We start from the raw sequence: 24,810 nt of genomic DNA on the forward strand, positions 1-24,810 counted from the left end.
GGCAAACATCATGCAGATTTCCACACCCCAACCGTAACATCCCAAGGCACAGCCGAGGGACAGGGCGCACGGCCCCAGCAGCCTCGCAGCCCTCTGCAGCCCCACGCTCCGAGCGAGGAGAGGAGAGGAGAGGAGAGGAGAGGAGAGGAGAGGAGAGGAGAGGAGAGGAGAGGAGAGGAGAGGAGAGGAGAGGAGAGGAGAGGAGAGGAGAGGAGAGGAGAGGAGAGGAATCCGTGCGCTCAGAACACCACGAGAGGAGCCTCGCACTGGCTGAGCGGAAATAACCAAGCCATTTTTCCCCCCCAAGTTCTCCAGCGGCGTGCCCCTTTCCCGTGGAGCCATCAGGCTATTAACAAGGCACGATGCGCCGCCGGATTAGCCGTGGACGCCTGTTTGAACGCCTGTTTTACAGCGCCGAGCTCCGGGCAGCAGGACGCAGACAGCAGCCACCCGCGCACGGCGGCTGGAAGCCAGGAGGTGGTGCGTGGCTGCACCTCTCTCATCCCGCAGCTGCCGGGCCCCCACCTGAGCTGGATGCGGCCCCGAAGCCAAGTACGCGGGGTTAAACCGAGCCGTTTAAAGAGCTGCTCCCTGCCAGGCTGGGGCTGTGCAGCAGGACGGTGCGAAGGCACATTTCTCAATCCGGCTGTGCAAAGGGAAGAGAAATCCCCTCCGCAGCATCTCCGCGCTGCTGGCTCAAAGCGGGAGCACGTCGCAAGGCAGCGGCACACCGGCACCCGCGGGCATCGCCCCGGTGGCCTCTCGGGGGAGGCACAGGCAGAAGAGGCACCGAACTGACTCTTCGCAGCTCGTCTCCGAAGCAGGCAGCACGTCAAGTAAATCTGGGTGAGTCACAGTTTACTCTGATAGCAAGCTGACACGGTGCTGCGTTCATAGATGGATGCATACATATTTTCCACGAGCTGCGTGGAAGCAGCCTTCCTCTCCCTGACAGTTCGCCACCCAGCCGACTGTAACCTTCTTCTCCTCTTCTCTGTCGTTTTAATGGCAGGTTTACATTTCACAGCAGAGGCATTAATTTGGGTTCTGCCAGGAGCACACTCAAAGGCAGATTTGAAGATCGAGGAACAGCCCGTGGCACTCACCGTGCCCACAGATGAACGGGGCCTCCTTCAGGCGTTCAAATCAAGCACGTCAATTGTTACAGGAACAAGCCCTGCAGGTGATGGAGACGATGCTTCCCTCCACCACGGTCCCCAAAAAGGGGCACGGAGGGTTCCAGCCGCCCTCCCTGAGCCTTCCAGACCCAGTCTGCTGGCAGGCAGGGTGCAGAGGGACAGCCTCGTCACAGCAAGGAAAGGAGCGTGGAATTTCTCCAGCATCCCCACCACCTTTTAGAGCCTGGAAGGCTCCGTCGGCAGCCCCCTAACCCCACTTTCTGCACAAAGGTTTTGGCTGAACTGCAAACCGCCCAGGCCCAGGAGCTGCAGCAGCGCCCTCTGACACCAGTGCCATAAAGCAAGGGCCACAGGACAAACAAGAAAACGCACATACACGTACGAGCACGTCCTTTGGTTAATATTCAAAAGGAAAAGCCTCTACCTACTACAGCAACGAGGATGTGCAGCTAATTAGCTTTCTAGGAGTCGCAAATGAACAGGAAAAGGCGCATTAAGAACGGGAACTTGCGCAGGGCATGTCTCAGAGAAATCAAATTGCATAAGAGGAACTTTTATCCTGATTATAAATTAGCACCGGCAACAAGCCCCGGCACATTTTCACTGCCTCGTGAGACAATTATCCCGTTAAATTCGGTCTGGGTAAATCGGAGGGGAGAGCTGTGCTAAAAGCTGGCAGAAGGAAGCGCGCTGCAGCCGCTGGGTTCGGGGGTCCCCAGCACCCACCGATGGACCCCCCGGCCTCACAGCTGCTTCCTTCCCATGTATGTGCCACACGTGTACCTACTGGCCCGGGAGAGATGCTTCCCACAGCCCGATCCAGCTGACTTTGAGCCCAGAACACGGCAATTTTAAGGAACGTGCATCCACGCCTCGAGCACGCACAGAGGTCTTTGCCTTCCCCTCCCGCAGCTCGCCACCACCGCCCGATCCCCAGCCGCCCCCCGCTACGCGGCTCGCACAGACCGGGAGCGGCGCGCCCATCCTCCGGGCGCATCCCGAGCCAAACCGCAGGCACCGCCGCCAGTAAACGGGAGAACGTCCCGTGGATATCTGAGCTCTCGAGTCCTTCCCAAGAGCGCCCGCCAAAAATAGCTTAAAAATTCTCTGTGCAAAGTGCCCGGTCCCAGACCGCGCTCCAAAAAAAGCCTGCGAACATCTCTCTGCTTTGCCGTGTCCGCCCAGGAGGCCAGCAGCACACCCGGACCCCACCGTGGCCTTCAGTAAATACACGGACGAGGGGGCAGGAGCACAGCACAGCCACGTTTCGAGAGGGTGAGCAGGATCCGGCCCCTACTGCGACCACGCACCACCGTCACCTCCTCCACATCAGGCTGCTCAGCCCTCACCGCTGTTAAAACCACGAATGCAGCTGCAAACAAGAGCCTGGAAAGCCCCAGCCCGGGTACAAAACACCCGGGCGCTGGGCACAACTCAGCCACGCGGGTCCCCTCCGCGGAGCACCTGCCAGCCCGGGAGAAAGGCTCTGAAAAAGCTCCGGAGATGCTATTTGTTTTAAATCCAGGGAGCGGTGTGTGTGTCCCCCCCCCCCCCATCACGTGCAGCTTTATTGATTTGCTCCGCAGCCAGGAACAACAAACCCTGGATCTAGCTGACAAGGAAATAAAAAAAATTCGACCGAGATGGGATTTCCAGGACAGATTTACAGCCCTGGCTCTCCGGACCCCTTTCTCCGACCATCCTTTGCCCAGGAGGCAGCAGAAGGCTTCCAGACGGGTCCGAGCAGCTGCCCACCGACCCCTGGTTGGGTCTCCCGTTAGCTGCTGGCCATCCTGCAGCGCCTGCCCGGACCCCCCTGAGCTGCCCAGACCCCCCCCCACAGGGCAGGAGCCCACCCGCAGCCTGGTCCCAGAGCTGGGCAGACGTTTCCAAGCCCGACAAAGCCTTGAGGTAGAGGAGATGAAGGCAATTAAGGCTCGTTATCCTATTTAGCGCAACGATCCCAAAGCAGAGAGGACGTCAGGCAGACGAGGACGGAAGGAATAACGTGGTTAATGGGAACGGGTGCGCACCGCTACGGCGAGCTGACGTGCAGCCCACGAGGGTTTCATCCCTGTGGGATTTATCTCCTGCTGGGGCCAGCTTGCTCCTCTCCCCTGCCCATGCCACCTTCCCTGTTCCGCCAGCATCAAGTCTTTGAATCCCTGCTTGCTCCAAGGAGCGTTTAAAGGGCAGTGATCCAGAAGAGGCAAAAATTAGGGAGTTCCTGCGAGCCACAGCGTTAGCACAGGTGCTGTGCTGCGCCCAGACCCCCAGCATCCCACCCAAACCCCATCTACCTGGGCACGGCAGCACTACTGGGAACTCAACCTGCCTGCAGCAGCTGCCAGAGACCTGCTGGGAGAGGCTGCACAGGACCAGCAGCCCGAAGACGAAGGCAAAACGTGAGCAGGCAAGAATTACGGGGCAGAAGCAGCCGGGGACCGCGTGAAAATCAAAGGCAGGGCTGGATGCAGCCCTCCGGACTCTTGCCGTATTCCTCAGGGGAAAAGGGAGGCCTGAGCAAGAAGCCCGTGGTGGAAGCACAATAAAACCCCACAACACAACAGGGCACAGTCGGCAGAGCTGCGAGACAGATTTGAAGGATGAGAATAATACTTCTTAATTCCAGCGTTCTCACGCACTGCTGCAGACCGAAGGCCATCAGGGACCTATTGTGCCGGGTGCTGTGCAAACAGTGGTATTTTCAAGCAGGTTCTCCTTCAAAGGCTTTGATTATTAGCACTGGAGACCCTCAGGCCCAGAGCTTTTTGAGTAGAAGCAATAGTTTCTCACTTGCAGCCCCCCATCGGCTGCCCTTCTCCATCCAGAATCCTCCTGGAAATGCCAAAATTTAGCTGTATCACTGAAAATCAGCTCAGGAAGGAGAGCCATGCTGCAAGCATCACCAGGGCCAGGGGAGGGAAGAGGCAGACAGGTCGTTTGTTAGCGGTTCGTTAGTGGTTTAAGGTATTCCCCGAGACCACAGCAACATCCTGCAGCAGACCCAGACCTGCCCCCACCTCCCAAACCACCGAATCCAGCACGGCTGGTAAAAGCAGCTTGGCTGACCAGAAGGGAGATGGTTAGCAAAAGGAAGGAGACACCCACTTTTAAAGCTCCTGACGCCTATTTCTTGCTCTCCAAGCACACCCAAACGCCCGCTTCCTTTTTCTTTTAGCCTGGGGCCGAGGACAGTTTTAGCATTTAGGTAGAGGACAGGCGAGCTGTCCTCCGCCAGCAGAGCTGAGGACGTCTCACACTCGATAAACCCAGCTAAAGGATGAACAAACATGCTAAAGGCTTCCAGCGGGGAAGCCGCGAAAAGATAAAGATGTAATAGATTAAATCTGTCTTTTGTAAGGAATTTAATGACTACAGCTGTTCGGCATCATTAACCACTTTGTCTTGGAGGTTTAACCCTCCCACCGGCCCCGCTCTGCCGTTGAGCAAACATTTGGGTACCAGCAGAGCCGCTCGGCTCCTGCCCCTGCTGCCGTGGGAGCAGGGGAGCGAAGCCTTGCTCCAGCCCCGGGAGCAGCCCCGGGGAGATAAGGGCTCATTAAAAGCTTTTACTACCTGTTGCTATATAGCAAAACAATTACGGAGGAGTGCCAGGCACGGGGAGCAAGAGCAGCCTATGGAGAACAGATCCCTCCTTCCTGCCCGCCCGGCGTGCTCTGGGGTCTCACCAGCATCCCTCCATCACCTGATTTTAAGCGGAGGAAGAAAAAAAAATAGGAAAACGTGAGATTTTAACTGATTTAGAAAGAAGCGAGGCTTGTTGGAAGCGAACTACGATGGCTTAATCCTCAAACTCCAAGAGCCATCACTGCTGCGCTGGGCTGGGGGCGCGGGGTCCCCCCGCTCTGACCAAGGACACGCCACCAGCCTGGCACGAGTTACCTGCGGCAGGACTCGTGCAGCTGCTTTGCATTTGCACCAACTCTTTCAAAGCAGCTCCTGCCCAGCTGGGGGACACCAGCCCCAGCACAGGGACGGCCCCCCCCACCGCCTGCCGGCTTACGAGCAGATGTAGGAAGTGTTCCTAACGCATTAGGACATTAGACACAGGGCATAAATCCTCTCGGAGCTCAACATTAGCACCCGCAGCAGCTATCAAAGTCCTGTGGGAACAGCACAGAGCCACGTGCTCCCCTGCACAGCACCAAGGCGGCAAAGCAGGGGAGGCAGCAGCTCCTCTCCCGGTGGTGTTTGTGCTCCGGCACTGGGGACGGCTGCAAGACCCGTGTGTTTCCGTCACCCCTGCAGCTGCCACCGTGCACCCTGGCCATTCCCTCCCCTGCCGCCCCTCGTCGCTCCGTCCGGCTCTTTGCAACCCAAGAATTTCACTCCCCAGCGCTCTTCCCACCCCGCACAATTTCAAAACGCACCAGCGAGCAGCGTCAGGCACCAGGAAGAAGCGGGCTCTGTGGTGCAACTGTTTGTCCATTCTGTTGGGAAACAGCAGCCTCGGGCAGCTGATCAAACACACGGCCCCATCCAGCACCTCGGAACGAGGACAATCGTCGCTACAGCCGGCGCCAGCGGGAGACCTCGGGCTGCGGGCAGCAGGCACAAAAGGCAGGGCTTGGCTGCGAGCATCCCCGGGTGCCGCAGCTGCCCCCCGGCCAGGGGACAGCAACGCCGCTGCAAAAAGCTGCTGCTGAGAGGTGCTGAGCCCCACAGCCCAGCAAAAGGTTTGGGAGCCCTGAGAAGAGCCAGGGAGCCACCAGCAGCCCGCGGAGGGGGCCCAGGCTTTCAGCAGTCTGACACCGGCGGCGTTTCATTTATTTGTTCTTTGCTTTAATGCATCCATTTACACCGGCACTGACACACGGTAATATCAGGCCGTTTTCTTCCTAACTGAGGACACGTTCGGCTACGCCTCTTGTGAGAGGCTCAAAAAGGCAGGGAGCAGGGAAAATTAACACAGCGGCCCCCCTGGGAACGGGGGTCACCAGCCCCTGCTGCTCCTCAAACAAAAAGCCTCAGCCCCCTTGCTCGTAATCCCACCCGCCACTAAAATAAATCAGAAATTTTTAAGAAGTTCTTTGGAAGTTTTTGAAAACGTCCCCACAGACCAAGCCGTTCTTACGCTCTCAGCCGTGGCAGTCCAACAGCTTCTGATTTTTATTTTTTAATAATACTCTTAGACAGTGGGATGGTTCATTCAATTCTGAGATGCTTAAAGGGCTGGCAGCTCCGCAAATTAAACCTCTGGGCTGAAACAGAAGGTCACACCTGAACTGTTTGCAAAGTGTTGCCAGCGAAAAGAACAAAAGCAGAAGTGTGAAAAAAAAAAAAAAAAGAAAAAAACAGCGCAGAGCCTGAAGCTGCCTTCAGCACAGGCAGAGCCACAGGGTCTTGGGGGAGAAAACAGTTTCATTAAAGCTCTGATAGAAACCAGTCTGTATCTGGCTCCTGTCGCTCCAGAAGCCGAAGGAAGCGGAGAAGATGCAGCTTTGCAGAGAGCGCCCAGGCGAGGTTTGGCTGCTCGGGGCCACCAGCAGGGACATCGGCGCCCAGGAGCCAGCAGAGCAGCACCGGGTCCGGCACCAATGCCCTGCGCCTCCCCACCGCCCACAGCCAGGGCAGCGTCACCCCGAAGGGTCCTGGGAATGCCCCGAGCTCCCCAAATCCCACCCCTGCAGGAAAACGAGGACATTTTATCCGGTGGGCACAGAGCAGGCAGAGACCCGCGCGCACTTACCAGCACCGGGATGAGCAGGTCGGCCCCGTACACAAAAGCTGCTCCCAGAACAAAGCCCACGGCCACGGGGAGGAAAGCAAAGGCTCCAAAGGTGCCGGACTCTTCAGCCATCTCGATAGCCGGGGCCAGGAGGGACCAGTAGGAAGCGGCCAGCATGACCTAGGAGACAGAAGGCGAGCGGTGAGAGCCTGGGGACCGCAGCCACCGGGGGTGCCGAAATCCCCGCGCTCACCGGCGTGCTGCCTGCCTGGCCTCTGCCACCCAGCAGGGCCACTCACAGCAGCTTCCCGACCAAAGGAGTCGCTGAAGGATGCAGAAGCGAGGTTTTCCCATCGGCTTGCACCAAGAGCGTTTTTCTTGGCTCAAGCCTGAAGGAGCTGGCGGACCACACGAGCTCGGTAGGGTAAATTTCTGTGGAATTAGCACGGCCACAACCGTCCTTCCAAAGGACGGCAGGAAAACCTCCCTCACCCTGTTTTGTTTTGTTTTTCAGTGGTTGGTTGGGTTTTTTTGGTTCTCCCCCCATCCTCAGCTGCAAGACCAGATCTGTGACCCCTACCTGTTGGGGGTGAAGCAAATCCTCCCACCCTGTGCCCTGCTCCGGGCTTCTCCGCAGAGCAGGCAGGGGAGGAGGAACACATGCAGGCTTGAGCTCACAAAGGAAAAAAAAAACAAAAAACCATATATCGGATAACGTGCAGAGCCAAAGAGCCATTTCCAAGTTAGATGAGGCCAGGCCGGGGCTTTGCTGTGAAGATCTCAGCCCGCTGCAGTTCAGCTGCCAGCGGCCCCTGCCCCGCTACCCAAAATCGAGGCAACCACAGCAGAGGGGCGCTGGGAATCCTCCGCCCCTGCACAGCACCGGGGCACATCCAGCGCCTGGGCACCGCCTGCTGCGGTCACAGCAACCCAGCCAGAGCTCCGGAGAGAGCCTTGCGCATCGCTTACTGCTCAGCCGCAGCTGGGAGGGAGAAGGAACCACCCAAAAGACCACTGGAGGAAGAACATGGGATTTGTGGGGCTTTCCATCCCAGCCCCTGCTCGGAGCGGGGCAGGTTTCACTACAGCCAGGTGTCCTGGGCGGCACCCAGCTCAGAGAGCAGCAAGCCGGGCAAGGCACCAGTTCCGCAGCCTCACACCAAGGAACAGAAGGTGTATTTTATCGCCTTCTCCCTTCCCCTCCTCTGCTGTGTGACACGCTGCGCTGGGCTAATTAAAAAGCCACCAGCCCGGCCTCGGCGCCTCCCCCTGCGGCTGTGGGAGCTCACCGGGACCAGCTCCAGGATCAGTCCCATCGGTCCCAACGTCAGACGAGTTCCTACGAAAAAGCCAAAGCTTCGATCCGGAGGGAGGGCAGGGGAGGGAAAGAGAAGGAAGGGGAGAGCAGAAAGCACCTCTCCACAGCCGCCTGCCCCGAGGGATGGACGAGGCGATGCTCAGCCCTTCCCGAGTCAGGCAGCGAGTTGGGCAAAGTTTGGGGTGCAGGGGGTGTGTGATCTGAGCTAGGGGGGAGCGATCCTGGAGCTGGCAGCGGGAGGGGTGCTGAGGGATGCTGCTCTGCACCCCACGGTGCCCGCAGGAGATCCTGCTCAGCTCACGCGCATCCGCCCGCAGAGGAGAGGTGCGTAATGAACCTCCTCGGTTTCAATCGTCGTTAAAGGAGTGAGATGCCGATTGCTGTAGACACCAGTCCCCGAGGGACTGCGCAACTCTCAGCTCGCTATGAGTAAGAAGAAAGCAGGCTCTCAAGTTAAACTTAACCACAGCTGTCAAACTCCGTATTTCAAACGCCACCTCCTCTAAAAAAACAACCACACACCCCAACGTGGAAACACAAGCAGCAGGGAGAGGCTCTGCAGGATTATATTGTCATCGCACGTTAAGCTATCGCTTCCCCACGGAAAGCAGAGGCCTGGCACCACGCAGCCTCCAGCTCCCGTTGCCACTAAGTCAGCGCCAAAGCCCCCACCAGCTCCGCTGCTCACAGCCCCCAGAGGATGACACAGCTTCGGGCCCCCCCGAGCCTCGCCAGCCGAAGGAGCAGACTGTCGGGTCGCACCAAGCAGCCTGACTTGCTGGGGAAGGAGAAATTTATTCCTGCACACCTTGGCGAGGGAGGGAGCGTCCTGACCCCGCTGTTCCGGGTGCTCCTGCCCCGCGGCAGAGCCAGCACCGTCAACCCCCCTGGTCCGGCAGCACCCCTCCGCAGACGACGTTCCCGACGTACCCAGAGGGCTGGGATTTCTGCCAGCGAGCCGACCGAGTGACAGACCCACACTCAATTACGACGGCTTCATTTGTGCTGAGCTTTGCCACAACTCCTGGCCCCGGTGCGGTTGTTCCACGCGTGCCGGGAGGGCACGGGGCACCTACAGCCACCCCGGGGATGGCAGCGACAGGTTTATGGTGCATGGGACGTTCAGGTGACCCTCCCAGCCTACCGCCCCCCGCGGTCACCAAACCTCTGCCTCCAGGACAGCCCCGCACGGGGCGGTCGCAGCTGCGCCGGGCCCAGGCTCTCCGCCTTTACGCGCCCAGGGTACCCCAGAGGCAGGACCGAGCACCACGGGGCAAGCTGGTGTCACAAGCAGAAATACGAGCTCGATCTCCCCTTTCTCACTCAAGAGGAAGCCTGCCTGGGCCCTCCCCGGATCGGTAAGACACGAAGCCCTTTCAGCAGAGGACACGATCTCCTGCACAAAGCCCTCCCGTCGCACGCCGCCGGCACGGCGCAGCGGCACCCACGCTCTGCTCCGCTCAGCCTGGAGCAGGGACCCGCAGAGCCCCGGCTGGCACGGGGACGGGCTCCTCCTGCCAAATCCGATCCGGGCGTTTCAGCAAAGAGCCTTCGTGCTCCAGAGCCGAGACGCACCACCACCGTAAATCCACCGGCTCTGGGAAAACAAATCGCGGTTGAGGAGGGGGAGGAGGAGGAGGAGGAGGCAGCTGCGGATCGAAAGCATCCCTGGGCTGCAGGGAGCCCAAACCCTTCCCTGCGACACATCAGCAAAACCAGAGACAGCGGCTTCTGGCAGCCAGCAGCCAGGAGCAAGCAGCCCACGGACAGGGAGCGGGATTTGTTTTAATTTCCTTGCTCCGTAACTCAATCGCAACGGTGCTGCAGGCACACACGGGTTTGCCCTAGCCGAGATTCGTGAGGCTGAGCGCGGAGAAGCGCGGGCTCACGTGGGCTCGAAACCCGGCTGCCTCGTGCCAGCGCAGCCTTGCGCCACGGAAAACGACCGAACCCAGGTCTGTGTCCTCGCACCGATGGGGAGCCTGAGGGGGAACCCTCCAAGAAGCACCAGGCAGCAGTACCTGCAGCCACAGCACCGCCCGGCAGCACCGCCCGGGTCTCCATCCAGCGTCCCTGCGCACCAGCGTCTCCTTCCAGGCGAGGACTCAGTGCGGGCAGGAATGAAAAGAGGAAGATGAGACACCGGCAGGCTGCTCCCCCTGCCCCGCTTCTTAGCCTGACTTCATTAAGCCTCCAACAACAAGCGCCAGCCTCAGCAGACCCCCGTAAATTACTGATGCCCTTTTAAGCGGCACTGAAAGGGAATATTCAAGGCAGACTTGCGTGGCGCAGCGCAAAGAGCGTGTCTTCATGATTTTTCTGCTTCACCTGGGGCAGAAGAAGAAATCAAAGCGTGACCCAATAAAAAGGAACAGGCAGGCGAGGCGGGAGGGAAGGAGGACCGCCAGCAGTCACACAGGCTCCAGCCCCTGGATGTTGGAGGGCAGCACAGCACCCCCAAGGACGATGCAGAGCTAACAGGGAACATTTTTTAAAAAAGTCTCACTTAAGAATATCAAGATTTAAGAGAAACAAAAAAAAAAAAACCAGAACTTGCACATCAGATGCCCAAGTAAAGGCTCGTCTCCATGGAAACATCACCTCGGAGGCTCCCGCGTGCCAAACCCGCTGGTATCCGCGGCTTCGAGGGAGGGAACCGAGGCAGAGAGGGCTCGGCGCTCACGCACCCGGGCGGAGTGACAGGGGGAAAGGAGCTGAGCATCCCCTCCGCCAGAGGTACCGCCTGCTCCACCAGCCGCAGCCGGCCGTGCCGAGGAGAATTACAGAGAAGTGCTGCTACACCCCAGCCCGGGGCATCGCTGCAATTCGACCGCGGTTCCAAGCGTGCAGCGGCTCACCCAGACCCGCTGGCACGCCTGCAGAGCTGAGCTGTGGCTCCCCAGACCCCCAGCGCGCCGCGCCATCCGCCTCGAGGTCGCTGGGTGTCCCCGTCCCTGCCCTCCTCTTGGCTCAGCGGCGGCAGACAAGTTTTTAGTTCATTCGGGCGTTATCTTGCTGCGAAAGCTCCCGAGATACAAGCGGGGAATCGTTACCAGCAGTACAGGGAATCTCTGTAACCCGTCTCACAAGCGAACCTGACCTAGGAGAGCATCACGCACCCCCCTAGCAGGGCATCACGGACCCGTGGAACCAGGGGCTCGCGGGGACCCCGCGCTGAGCACCAGCACAGCACCATGCGGAGAGACCGCGGGTCCCCAGCGCACCCGGAGGTTTTCCGGCTCCAAGGGAAGTTTCTAGAGAAACTCCGCAGGCCAGATTTTGGAGATCCCGTATCACAGATAAAGAGGAAGTTCAGTCCTATCCCCCCTACCCCAGCGCTCGGAGAAGCAGCCCGCATTTACGTGCGAGAAACCCACATCAAAGAGACTTTAACAGAAGCGTCAGCGTTTAACAGAAATTCCTTTCAGCAGGAGAAGCAGCCCGTGATCACAGCAGTACCGCTGGCTGAAGAAATGCTTTTTACAAGACAGAAAAGAGAGAAAACGGTGCAAAGAGCTTTCAAAAGCGGCTGCTCCACATCCTGCTCCCCTCCACGCAGCCAGCCCACCAGAGCACCCCGGGTGCCCGCAGCCCCCCAGCACCGGAGAGGCGCAGAACCCCGCGGCTCCTGCTGCTCCCCGCCAGGGCTTCGGCATCCAGCACGGCCCCTCTGGGCTTCGCTCGGTTGGGGAAGGCTCCAGCTCCTCCACGGGGCTCTTTGCAAAGGCACCAAACACGCCAGAGGCAGGAAAACACTTGTTATTAAACCTTTCGGGCAAGGCCAAGCTGGAGACGCGGAGCGCAGCAGCACCGGGGGGCAGTTTAACGGCGCGGGGCCGGGCGCAGCCTTTGGGACCTCAGCCCCTTATCAGACAGAAGGCAGAGCGCCATGGGCGCATCTGGAACAAATCTAGCTTAAAAAAAAAAAAAAAAAAAAAAAAGGAAGACAATCCTTTTTGTTCCACCCTCCCGCGCTTTTGCCACGTCACTGCTACCCAAGCACTCAGCCCCTGGGCACGGAGCCGCTCCCAGCCCGGTGCCCCAAGGGCTGCGGCACGGCCACGTTCCTCTGCAAGGGCTGGTCCTGGCACCGAAGAGGGGCTGCCCAGCCCGTGCTGGGCGCAGGCGGCTCCCCTTGGGCAGCTTCAGCAGCTCAGGGCTGCGAACGTGACCTAGGAACGGCCACAAGTCACAGCCCGCAGCAGCACTTTCTGCCAGCAGGACGCTGCCGCCCGTAGCGCTCCTGGCCGATGTTTTTCCCCTCCAGACACTGCAGCGATCCCACGAAGCTTCCCCTTTCCTTCCCCAGCACGGCAAATACAAGGAAGGAAAGCAAATAAATGTTTGTAGGACAGCTGCTGCGCCGGGCGAGCCACTCCTCTGCCACGCGGGGATGACTCAGGGTCCCCGTGGGGCTGCAGGAAGGCGACGGCCCCACGCCACGGGGCGGTTGGTGCACAGCAGCACCCACCCAGCCCTCGGCCACAGCAGCACCCGCCGGGGTCCAGCACCCCCCACCCATGGGGACAGCGGTGCCACAGCCTGGGGAAGGGGACAGAGGAAGCACCCAGCACGTGCTGTCCTCGTCAGCACCTCGCAGAAGTGGCTCTGACCTGCTCGTAGGGACAAGGGGGCCTCTGGAAGACAGCTCGGAAATTAAACAGTAAAGCTCCGGCACAGGCAATTCCTAACACAAGCGATGAATTTATCAGAGATGACCCGAGGAACTGCTACGACAGCCTGACTGAATTATTCACGTCTTCAGCAGGTCACGGCCGTGCTCCAGGAGAGCTTGCTAGGAAGCGAACCGAGTTCCGCGTTGTCTCACCTCGCCCGCCGGGGCATTAGGGTCAGCCTCACCTGACCCCAGCGCAGCCGGGTTTGCTTCAGAGGCTGGGAACAGCAGAAAACCTGCGGGCTCCGGGGCCGCAAGCAGTTCAACTCCAGGTCGATCAGCGGGGTCCTGGTGTTTGGGAACGCGCAGCAAGGAGCCCGGCTCCGCGCACGGCCCTGGCGTGAGCGGTTAGGGCGCTGCAGGACAGACGGCCCTGCTGCCAGACGAACGGGCTCTCGGTCGGCCTGGAACCCGGCCGAGTTTCCCCTGCTCCAGGTGCCGGTTGCAGAGCCAGGACCCCGCAGAGCCCTTCACCTTGTGGCCAGAGGCACTGGGAAGGTGTGGGTCAGAGGGAGGAGACGCAGGGCTGGAAAACAAACCTGGAGCTGCCTCCGACCTCTGCTCGCGCAGGGGAGGATTTCAGGGCACGCAGGAGGGGGCTGGCACGCAGGGAAGTCCGGAGAGCCAGAGCCAAGGCACTCCAGAAACCATCTGCGGGGCCAGCTCCCCCACGAAGCCTCCTGCAGCACGTCACAGCCCGGCAGCCTCCGTGTGCCAGTGCACGAGGCCAAAAGCACTCCTCGGGGCCTCCTACCAGGGACTGCGCGCCCTCTGAAAGCCTCCTCAGGCTGGGGACAGGTATCTCAGCAGGTCACCCAGACGCAAAACTGGCACTGCCAGTGGAAATCTCACCTTCCACCGCACGCCGGCAGCCGGAGAACATCCCCAGCTGCCAGCTCCCCGACGCAGAAAACGAACGGGATTTACCGGGGCTGAGCCTCCCCCTGCACACAAACAGCCCAGAGCCCGGGCAGCAGCAGCTCCGCATTCACAAGCCCCGGCACGGCTTCAAACCACGGCTGCCACTTTCGGCTCTTCCCTCGGCAGGCAGCAAGTGCTCCGTTTGCCCACCGCGTGCCCTCGGTTTTTTACCGCGTGCCCTCGGTTCAGGGTTCGTTGCCTTTCCTCCCCTCTTCCCGAGAGCTTCGGCACCCAAACTTTGCAGGAGATCAAGAAGCACGAAGCGAGCTGTGCACGTTAGTCTCCAGGACAGACTCTCCGGGCTCTCCGGCCCGGCTGAATCGCACCGGGACAAAGGATCCGGGAGCCAAAGGAGGTGACAAGAGTTTAACTCCGGAGCCAAACCTTGGGCAGCTCAGCACCTTCTCCACCTCCGCCCTTGGCAGAGAGGCACCAAGACATGACGGGACGCGGCCAGCCCCGTGCCCCTCCGCCGCCTCGCGCCTCATTTCGTTACCCACGAAACGCTAACGCGAGCAGGGAACCCAGGGGAGCACGGAGGAGCGGGAGAAGGCAGACGGGGGGCGCTGAGCAGGAGAGGCGCTGTACTCACCCCCGCAGCAAAGCCCAGGCTCCCATCTAGGATCCGCCTCTGAAAGAAGAAGGAACACAGAGCGCAGCGCTCAGCGACGGCACGACGGGCAGGGGCACCCCCGGGGCGGCGCTGGGGTCCCATCGAGGGACGTTTCCTCCCCCCCCCGTTTCTGCCACCCACCAAGCGATCGCCGTGCCCCGAGGACGTGCCCCAGGCTTCGCCGCCCGGAGCCGCGCCGCCGCCCGCTCCAGCGTCACCCGCGGGGTGTCCCGGCTGCACCCTAACACGTCGCCCCCCCCCGGCGCTGCCCCTGCTCGCCCCGAGGGTGCTGAGACTCCAAACAAAGCCGGCGGCGTTTCGGGAGCCCGGCGCGCAGCCCGCCCACCTCACCCCCATCCCCTTCATTGCTTTAGCACGCCGCCCTCCCCCAGGAAGAAAACCAGCGTGCTGCCGCTGCAAGAGGCGCCTCGCTTTGCGGCGAGCTCCCGCATCAATCATCACAAGGCAGCCATAAATAAGAAACCCAGCGGGGTGAGCCCGAGCACAGCAGCGAGGGGGGGGGGGGGGGGGCGACGGGGGCTCTAACTTGGGAACGGGGGAGAAGTTAAGGACCAGCCCTCCGCTGCTGCTCGCCAGGGGCTGAGCTGGGAGTTTGGTTTCCCCCCGCCTCGTGCTGGAGGGGGAGCAGGCCGGATTCTTTGCTCTGCCCGCCCCAGGGCCCCTGGGAGGCCAAAGCAAAGCCCCTGGGAGGCCAAAGCAAAGCCCCTCCCGCTCAGCGCCCGGCTCCCAAACCCACGCGCGCCCACCTGCCCGCTGGAGAAGACGAAGACGAGCGCCGAGCCGGCCGCCGTCAGGCCCCAGGTGAGGAGGGTTCCCAGCACCGACTGCAGCACCGGGCCCTGCCCCGGGAGCATGCTGAGAGCGCCGGGACCGGCAGCCTAGGAGAGAGGAGGCGCATCACGAGGAGCCCGCGGCGTTCGGGGGATTTTTTTTTTTTATTTATTATTATTTTTATTTTTTCCCCTTTAAATCCAGGGGGATTCAGCCCCAGCTCAGCGCAGGAGGGACCGCGGGCAGGTCCCACCCAACCCCGCCACCCCCCCGCCGTGCGCAGCCCCCCTGAGGATGCCGGGCTCGGACCCCAGGGCTTTCGGGGCGGAGCAGGAGTAGGGGGGGCACCTCCCGGGACCGGGCAGCCCAAAATCTGCAGCCGGGGGGGGGGGGGCTGCTGGTAGCCGGGGGGGGGGGTCCCACAGCAGGGACAGCCGAGGGGTGGCACCGCTTGGTGACGGGCTCGCTGGGAGCACAAACCCTGAGCACACCCCACACCCCCCCCCCAGGGCTCACACAGCCTCCTGCCCACCCAAAGGGGCCTGTTGGGGGGGGGGGGGTGGCTCTGAGCCCCCAACCCCATGCAGACGCCTCAGTGCTTGGCCCAGCCCCCCGTCAGCTGGGTCAGTGCCCCCCCAGGCCCCAAACCGGGGGCCCCAACCCCCCCAAACCTGGCTCCCCCAGCCCCCCAAACCAGCCTCCCTCAGCCCCCTCAAACAACCCCCAGCCCCCCCAGACAGGGTCCCCAGCTCCCCAGACCCGGCCCCCCCATCCCTCCAAACAAAGCCCCCTCAAACAGCCCCTGCCCCCCCCCCCAAACATCCCCCTAGCCCCCCAAACCAGGCTCCCACAGTCCCAAAACCGGCCCCCCCCAGCCTCCCAAACTGAGCCACACAGCCCCCCCAAACAGCCCCCAGCCCCCCAAACAGCCCCCCTAAACCAGGGCCTCCCGCCCCCCCCCAAACAGCCCCAAGTCCCCCAAATTGGGTCCCCCAGCGCCCCAAGCAGCCCTCAGGCCCCAAACAAGCCCCCAGCCCCCCAAACCAGGGCCTCCCAGCCCCCCCAAACAGCCCCCAACCCCACAAACCGAGTCCCCCAGCCCCCCAAACAGACCCCCAAATTGGGTTCCCCAGCCCCCCCAAAGCACCCTCTCCCGGCCCCCCAAACTGAGCCACACAGCCCCCCAAACTGAGCCCCCCCCACAGCCCCCCACGCCCCAAATTGGGTCCCCCAGCCCCCAAACAGCTCCCCAGCCCCCCAAATTGTGTCCCCCAAGCCCCCCAAATTGGGTCCCCAAACCAGGGCCTCCCGGCCCCCCCAAACAACCCCCAGGCCCCAAACTGGGTCCCCCAACCACCCCCAAACAGCCCCCAGATCCCAAATTGGGTCCCCCAGACCCCTCAAACAGGCCCCAGACCCCAAACAGGCCCCCAGCCCCCCCCAAACAGGCCCCAGACCCCAAATTGGGTCCCCCAGCCCCCCCAAACAAGCCCCCAGCCCCCCCCAAACAGGCCCCAGACCCCAAATTGGGTCCCCCAGCCCCCCCAAACTGGGTCCCCCAGCCCCCCCCAAACAGGCCCCAGACCCCAAATTGGGTCCCCCAGCCCCCCCAAACAAGCCCCCAGCCCCCCAAACCAGGGCCTCCCAGCCCCCCCCAAACAGCCCCCAACCCCACAAACCGAGTCCCCCAGCCCCCCAAACAACCCCCAGGCCCCAAACTGGGTCCCCCAGCCCCCCCCAAACAACCCCCAGACCCCAAATTGGGTCCCCCAGCCCCCCAAACAGGCCCCCAGCCCCCCCCAAACAGGCCCCAGACCCCAAATGGGGTCCCCCAGCCCCCCAAACCCGGCCCCCCCAGCCCCCAGCGCCACCTCCCCGCACTCACAGGCCCCGAACCCCCCCCCAGCCCCGGAGCCCCCCGGGCCCGGCCCCCCCCGCACCTGGGCCCGGCCGTCCCGGCCCCGCCGCCACTTCCTGGTGCCGCCACACGTGGCGCCGCCGCCGCCCCGCCCACCCCGGCGGCCGCAGCCAATGGGAGCGCGGCGGGGGCGGGCCGGCCCCGCGGCTCTGCGGTTCGGGAGGCGGCGGCGGGGCGGGAGCGGCGCGGGCGGGCGGAAAAGGGCGGCGCGGGGCGGGCGGGCGCGGATGCCAAAATTAAGGCCACGAAAAAAATAAAAATTAAAATTAAAATTAAAGGTGCCCCCTCGTGTCCCCAGCACGGAGGTCCTTCCATCCCGCTTATTAACGACCCGCTTATTAACAGCCTGAATATTAATGACTCGCCTATTAAAAGTCTGCTTATTAACATATTGCACATTAATTATCTGCTTATTAACGTTCTGTACGTTAATGACCCCTTTATAAACAAATTGCATATCAATGACCCCGTTATTAATAGTCTGCTTATTACTTACCAGCTTATTATTATCTTGCTTATTAATGACCCGCTTATTAACATCCTGCATATTAATGACCTGCCTATTAACAGTCTGCTTATTAACAGCCTGCATATTAATGATCCTTTTACCAACGTTCTGCATGTTGAGGACCCGTTTATTAACCTATTGCATAATAATGACCCAGTTATTAGCATTCTGCTTATTAATGACCCGCTTATTAACATCCTGATTATTAATGACCCGCTTATTAACATCCTGCTTGCGTTAGCATGATCTATATTAACTGTTTATTAATGAACAGCTTATTGTTATCCTGCATGTTAATTATCTGCTTATTAACAGCCTGCTTATTAATGACCAGCTAATTATTATTCTGCTTATTAACGACCCACTTATTAACATCATGCATATTAATGGTCTGCTTATTAGCATCCTGCTTATTAACATCGTGTGTGTGTGCGTTAACGACCCGGTTACTAACACATTGCGTATCAATGACCCGGTTATTAATAGTCTGCTTATTAATCACCAGCTTATTTACATCCTGCTTATTAATGACCCGCTTAATAACGACCTGCACAGGAGCTGCCCCTTAACGAGCAGCACCCCCAGCCTGCTGCAGGACCCTAACGGGAGCAAACCCCAGCGGGACCCCCAGGGTCACATCCTGCCCCCAGCACCAGCGGGGCCGCAGCACTCGGGGGACGATTCCCCCCCGCAGCTCAGGGGGTCGGGGCTCACACCGAAGGTGCTGGGGCAGAGGGAACCCCCCCCCCCCCCCCCCCCCCCAGGCCGGGGTCTCCCCGGTGCCCCCTGCGTGCACCGCACCACGAGGACGCCTCCGGCTCCTCTCCTCCTTCGTCAGCGTTCGGCTTTTATCTGCCTCTGATCCGCCTCCCCTGCTGCAGCTGGGAGAGGTCGAGGCCATCTGAAACCTCCCTGGTTTAGGATTTAATCAATTTCCCCCCAGTAAATTGCCTGCATCCTTCGTTAGCTCCCGTAACGAGCCAGATGATGCGGCGCAAGGTGCCAGCTGGGAGGGACGCGGGGACGGAGCCAGCAAAGCTCCTGCCCGCGGCCCTGGGGTCCCCGGGGGAGCCGTGGTGGGGGCGCCGGCAGGGCTGGGGGCAGCTGGGGAGGTGGCAGGGGACACCGCTGGCACTGGAGCCACCGCCCAGGGGCGGCTGGCGGGGACATCCCCGCGGGGGAACGGGTGGGCAGCCCCGGGCGATGGGCGGAAACGTCAACGAAATCAGCTCGGGAGATGTTTCTGCCTGCACAGACGCCGCCGTGGTCCCTTCCCGAAGGGTGACCCACAGCAGCCGCCCCTCCTGCCCTGCCTGCCCTTTGCAGCCTGGCCCTGTCCGGGGACGGGGACAGGGATGGGGACGGGGACAGGCACAGCTCCCGCGGTGCCCACGCGTGGCGTGGGGCTGCTGCCCGCAGTGACACCAGGGGATGAGACCTGCCCTTCGCCCCAGTCACCGTGCATTACCTGGAGACCCTAAAACCCGCTTTAGGGCAGCAGAAGGGGCGCCAACCCCGTGCAACACCCTCGGTGAGGCGCGAGAAGCGCTGCAGGGGGCACGGTCCTGGCTCCGGGGAGCACCGGGGCCACCAGCGAGGCAGGACCCAAATCCCTTCGGTTCGTTAGGATAAAGCAGCCCAGCGGTGACCCCGGCGGGCTGGGGCGGCTGCGGCAGGCAGGAGGTGGGGGGGCAGCACCCCCAAGGGCAGCTGCAGGCTGGGGCACGTCGGCAGAGCCCCCCCGGCGCGCTCGGTGCCGGGCGAGGCGAGCGGGGGCCCCTCCGTGCCCACCCACCCCCCCTCCCCGGACACCGCGTCCCCTCTGTCCCCGTGGCCTGGCAGTTTCGCAACGCAGACCCGTCAGCGTCGGGCCAGCCTGGATCCGCACCAACGCGGCCGCCAAGCCAAGGGGACGAGGACGTCCAGAGGAGCCATCCCCTCCCCCGGGGACGGGGCGCGGGGCACCGGGCGCTGCCAGCCGAGCAGGAGCAGACAGGGGCCCGCCGCCTCCATCGGATCAGCCAGAGCTAACGTCACCCCTTAGTCACAGGGCGCCGAGCGACAGCTTTATGCTTCTCTGCTGGCTTTAGGGTGGCTTTGAGAGGCATAAAGAACCCGGAGAGAGGCCGGGGGAGCACGGCCCGTGAGCGCAGCGTCCTGGCGCTTAGGGGCTGGGGGCTGAGCTGGTCCCAGCAGCTCGGCTGGAACGAGCTGGCGGAACAACACCTGGCGAGCTGCTGCGAGCAGCCCTGTTGCCAACCCTCTCGTCAGGACCCGATTTAACGCACCCAGCCCTCCGAAAAGCCGGTCGCAGCAGGGAGAGACGCCGGCGAGAGGAGAGATCCCAGCCCCTGGCTGCCAAAGGCTCGTTAGCATCAGGGGTTCCTCGTTAGGATTCACGGCAAACGTGCGCGGCGTCTTTCGCCGCAGCCCGGTCCCGGTACCCTCGGCGGCGGTCGATAAACTAATTACGGAGGCAAATAATGGCAGTGGGAGAGGAGGGAGGCGAGGAGCCGGCTGCGGGGAGCTCTGGCAGGAGCCGGAGGCGGCGGGAGAGGAGGAGGAGGAGACCCGGCCGTGGGGCTCAGCCCCTCTGCTCTCCAGGGCAGGATGCGACCCGCTGGGGCTTGCAGAGGCGGCCGCACGCCGGGGGCTGGGGGTGCTGCCAGAGCCTCTCCCCCCATCCGTCCCGGCCGCAGCCCCCAGCTGATCGGATCGCATCTTCCAGCAGGAATAAGCCTGCTTCTGCCCTGCCTCGGGGGCGCGGGGAGGTGGCCCAAGCCTGTTTGTTCGGCTAATTAGCAGAAAGTAAAGCCTCCCCCATCGCGGGCGTGGGTGCGAGGAAGCCAGACAGCCTGCGGCCAGGCGTCAGCAGAGCCACCAAAGCAGCTCGGGGCTGGAGACGAGCACAGACAGGGCAGTGCCACGCACGCACGGAGAGACAGAGCTGCCCGGGGCCGTGCAAAGGGGAGATGCTCCCGGCAGCGCCTCGGCCCCTGGGGCAGGCTCGTGGTCTGCAAAGGGAACGAGCACCGGGGGGCTCCAGGCTCACGGTCTGCAAAGGGAACGAGCACCGGGGGCTCCAGGCTCACGGTCTGCAAAGGGAACGAGCACCGGGGGGCTCCAGGCTCACGGTCTGCAAAGGGAACGAGCACCGGGGGGCTCCAGGCTCACGGTCTGCAAAGGGAACGAGCACCGGGGCTCCTCGGGCAGACGCCGTGCTCAGGGGGGTGAGGGCAGCGAGGCTGCACGGCACCGCTGCACACCCTACAAACGCTCTCGGTTTCGGGTGTGCGAGCGGGGTCCCTCCCACCACAGCACGGGACGTGCCAGCTGGGCACCCCCGGGGAGGAGAAGGACGAGGTTCTCACGCCCGGGGACCCGTCCCCCAGGGCAAAAAGGGTTCGGCGGGATGACCCGGCATTTTTGCCATCGATTAACAAGAAAAACAGGAGAGACCCACAGAAGGGCTCCGGGCGGGGGCACGCCAGCTGCTGGCACCGCAGCTGCCTCCCATCCCAGCGGCCCGGCACAGCCTCTGCCCCCCTGCCCCGTGCCCCGGAGGGGTCCCGCTGCCCTCCCTGCGGATCGGGGCGAGAGGTCGCTTCGTCCTCTCCCTCCGTTGGCAACCGAGCCCCCGGCGCCTTTCCACGCTCGTTTCCAGGACAGGGGTCGAGAGCGCTGGGGTTTTTTACGGGAGCCTCGCAGAACAGCTGGGAATGGATGGCGGGAGGCTCGGAGGGGCTTTAAAAGCCGCTTTGCGGCCGCGTAATCCCCGTGGCCCTCTCCCATGGCAGTCGGGGTGGTGTGGGAAGGGGCTGTGCGTTTCTCCCAAACCCACCCCTGCCAGCAAATGGCTTTTCAGCAGAGTGGATGCTTCCCAAACTGAAGGACAAAGAGGAGTTTATCTGCCAGCACCGAACCAGCTGCTGGGGTAAGGCAGCGTCTCTCCAAACCGGGGACCACCCAGAGGTACAGATCAGACCCTACACGAGGCTAAAACTCAAAGCTAAATCTCGGCAGATTCAAAAAAAAAAAAAAAAAATACCTTCAGCAGACCCGAGCACAGCTTCCTGATTCAGTTAGCTGCTGCCGCACTCCCCGCTAGACAGATACCAGCTCCGAGCAGCTCCTCGGTGCAGACCGGCCCTTCACTTCATTAGTTGGTGGGGTTTGGTTTTTTTTTTTTTTGTTTTGCCTTTTTTTTTTTTTTTTTCTTAATGATCAGGTCTGGTTTTAGCCGAGTGGGCTGGCTGGCTTAATTCACACAGCTGCCCGGCTCCTGCCTCCAGCACCAGAGCAGAGGGGCTGGGCAGCAGAGAGGAGCCGCGGAGACACGGGGCAGGGGTGCTGAGGCCGTGGTGCTCGGAGGAACCCCCAGGACAACCACGCTCGGAGGCAGCCCCAGAATTTCCCCCCTCGCTCAGCCCCAGCCTCGCAGCCCTCCCACCTGCCGGGCAGCGGGAGGCTGATGCTCGATGACGCTCAGCACCACGACGGGACGGCACAAGGTGAGGGCAGTGGGGACGACCCTCCTGGAGCGCCCTGCATTCCGAACACCAGACCCGGAGCTGGGAGGAGGTGGGGAGAAATGGGGGGGGGGGGTTGGGGGAAAGCGCTCGGGGCTCTGGGAGAAACGCTGCGAGGCCAGGTCTGAGCGTGCGGGGCAGTGGGGCTGCAGCACAACCCGCCGCCAGCAAGGATCTGCTGAGCGACCCCGGGGACAGACGTGGCAACGTCACCCGTGCGGGGGAGAAATTCAAGGAGGCAGCGCTGGAAAAACACACGCAGCGGAGGCCGTGGTGTACGGAAACCCTGCAGCTCTGCTGGGGAAGGGCACGGACAGGACATCCCTCCCGGGCACGCAAACCGGCGGGGAGAAAACAACTGTGAAAAGGTCACGAGGCATCAAAGCCCTCTCCTGTGCCACGCCAGGGCTCTGCACTCCCTGCTCCCGGGTGCCGGGGAACATCTCTGCTCTGCCTCCACCTCTCCTGGGGAAGGGCACGGCTGGGGGCACACACGGGCACTCATCGGGGGGCAGCGGGGGGCCGGCAACCCCCAGGGAGCTGCCCTCGGTGACACAACGGGACCCCAAACCCCAGAGGGCAGCACCCCACGGAGGCCCCACCACCCATCGCCCCCGCCAGGCCGTCCTCTCCACGTCCTCTCTCCTTACACACTTTTACTGGGACATTAATTCCCACATTATTTATTCTAGTGGAAGCTTTTTTCCAGCCTCCGAAAGATTTATGAGGCTGATAATGATTCTGGCTCTTGCTCCAAGACCCCGCGTCTTCAGATCCACCTTTGGAAGTGGATGGCTAAGTGCAAATGAGAACCTCTCAGCCCTTCGTGCTGCAATCAGCAGCCTTGCTCCTGGCTCTTTGTTTCAAGTCACTCTCAATTTCCTGCTTTCTATTTTCTCTTTGATAAATGATGGAAAGACGGAGGGGGGAAGGAATCGCTATTATTTAATTGCTTTCAAATCTCAAACAAACCAGAGCAGGGGTTATCTCACCCCGAGCTCTCTTGTCGGCCTTCCTCCTCCAGCCATCGTTACTGGGTAACTGCAGCGGGACAGGCTGTGGCAGTCGCCGCCTGTATTGCACGAGTCCCACCTTCCACGCAGAGCCCCCAAAGCTGTGGCTGATCCTCGCCTCCAGCTGCCCACCTCTCCCAGGACCTGCCTTCCCTTCCCTTCGGTCGCAAGGTGCAAAATCCTGGGGCAGAGACCCTCCTGGCACCCCAAGAAACACGGGGACTTCGCGCACCTCTTGGTGCAGCAAGCTCCAGCGAGGTGACAGCGTGGCCGTCACCCTGCCCTGTCCCTTCCTCCCGGTGTCCCCGGAGAGGCCAGCAGGTGCTGAGCCCTCTGCACCACCACCAGAACCAAACGTTGGGAACCTTCGGGCACCCTTCAGCACGCCAGCAGCGATCGGAGGAGCAAAGCCCAGCACGGCACGGCCGGGAGCTCCTCTCGGAGGGGGCTGCAGCACCCAGAAAGCTGCGGTGGCATCGCGGTGCTGGTAGGGCAGGGTGGGTGCAGCAGGGTGGGCAGCGCCGGGCATCACCGAACAGCACCGGGCATCATCGAGCATCACCGGGCAGCACCGAGGAGCACGGGCAGGGTGAGCAGCACCGGGTAGCACCGGGCATCATCGAGCGTCACCGGGCAGCACCGAGCAGCATGGGCAGGGTGAGCAGCACCGGGCAGCACCGAACAGCACTGGGCAGCACCGAGCATCATCGAGCATCACCGGGCAGCACGGGCAGGGTGAGCAGCACCGGGTAGCACCGGGCATCATCGAGCATCACCCGGCAGCACCGGGTAGAACCGAGCAGCACCGGGCAGGGCTGTCCCCGCCCCGGCCCCACGGAGCCGCCCCACGCGGGGCGGGGCGCAGCCGGTGCGCTGGGTCCGGCGGCGGAGCCGCGCCGGGAAAGGCTGCGCGGAGCCGAGCGGTGCGGAGCGGAGCCCATCGGGGTGCGGTGCGGAGCGGCGGGCGCTGCCGGCGCCTCCCCGGTGCCCGCCGGGCCGGGGCAGGGCGGCGGGGAGCAGGTGAGCGGAGCGGGGCCAGCCCCCCCCCCCCCCCCCCGCCCGGTGCCCCCTGCACGGTACCGGGAAGGCGGCCGCCCCCCGGCTCAGCACCCCAAGGCTCAGCACCCGCCGGGCTCAGCACCAGCGGCAGGGAGCCGGCGGGCGATGCGCGGTGCCGCGGCTGGGAGCGGAGGGAGCGCGGTGCGGGGTTGGGGCTGGGGCTGGGGCATCCCCGCACCCCGAGCGCAGCCTCCCCGGGGGCTGCCGGGGCTCGGCTTCCCCCTCCCCGGGTTGCGGCGGGGCTGGATCCTCCTCGGCTCCTGCCCAAGGGGAAGGTTTTCCCCCCCCAGCCCCGCGTTGGGCATCAGCCCCACGCCCCCGGGGCGCAGCAGCCGCATTTTGGGGGTCCCGAGGAGTCCGGAGCGGCTGGGGTCAGGAGGAGCCGTGGTGTGCCCCGGACAGACCCCTCGGTGCCGCACGGCTCCGGGGGGAGGAGAGCTGGGGGAGCCGGGCTGGGGAAAGCTGCTCCGGGGAGCGTCTCTCCCCCAGAGCTCGGCAGCGGGATGGGCACATCCTCCCCAGGAATCCCTTCATTTCCACTTATTCCCTCATTTCTAGAATCTTCTCCTTAATCCCCAAAGGGAGGGGAGATGACATCTCGGCTCCTCTGAACCACCCGTGACCGGCAGAGCC

The 24,810-nt window shown here is 62.4% G+C and overlaps 1 protein-coding gene across 1 annotated transcript in view; it reads right to left on the reverse strand.

The window, feature by feature from the left end:
• SLC39A11 (solute carrier family 39 member 11) overlaps window positions 1-17,155 on the reverse strand; it is an 87,485-nt gene extending 70,330 nt beyond the window's left edge. Inside the window, exons 1-4 of the mRNA XM_050714355.1 lie at window positions 17,091-17,155; window positions 15,126-15,257; window positions 14,338-14,376; window positions 6,853-7,011 (exon numbers count right to left, since the gene is read on the reverse strand). Coding sequence (XP_050570312.1) covers window positions 6,853-7,011; window positions 14,338-14,376; window positions 15,126-15,233 — 306 coding nt within the window. The 5' untranslated portion in view covers window positions 15,234-15,257; window positions 17,091-17,155. The remainder of the gene's footprint in view (window positions 1-6,852; window positions 7,012-14,337; window positions 14,377-15,125; window positions 15,258-17,090) is intronic.
• Window positions 17,156-24,810: the final 7,655 nt, after the last annotated feature.

This window comes from Cygnus atratus, chromosome 18 (genome assembly GCF_013377495.2).
Source record: "Cygnus atratus isolate AKBS03 ecotype Queensland, Australia chromosome 18, CAtr_DNAZoo_HiC_assembly, whole genome shotgun sequence".
Classification (NCBI taxonomy): Eukaryota; Metazoa; Chordata; class Aves; order Anseriformes; family Anatidae; genus Cygnus; species Cygnus atratus.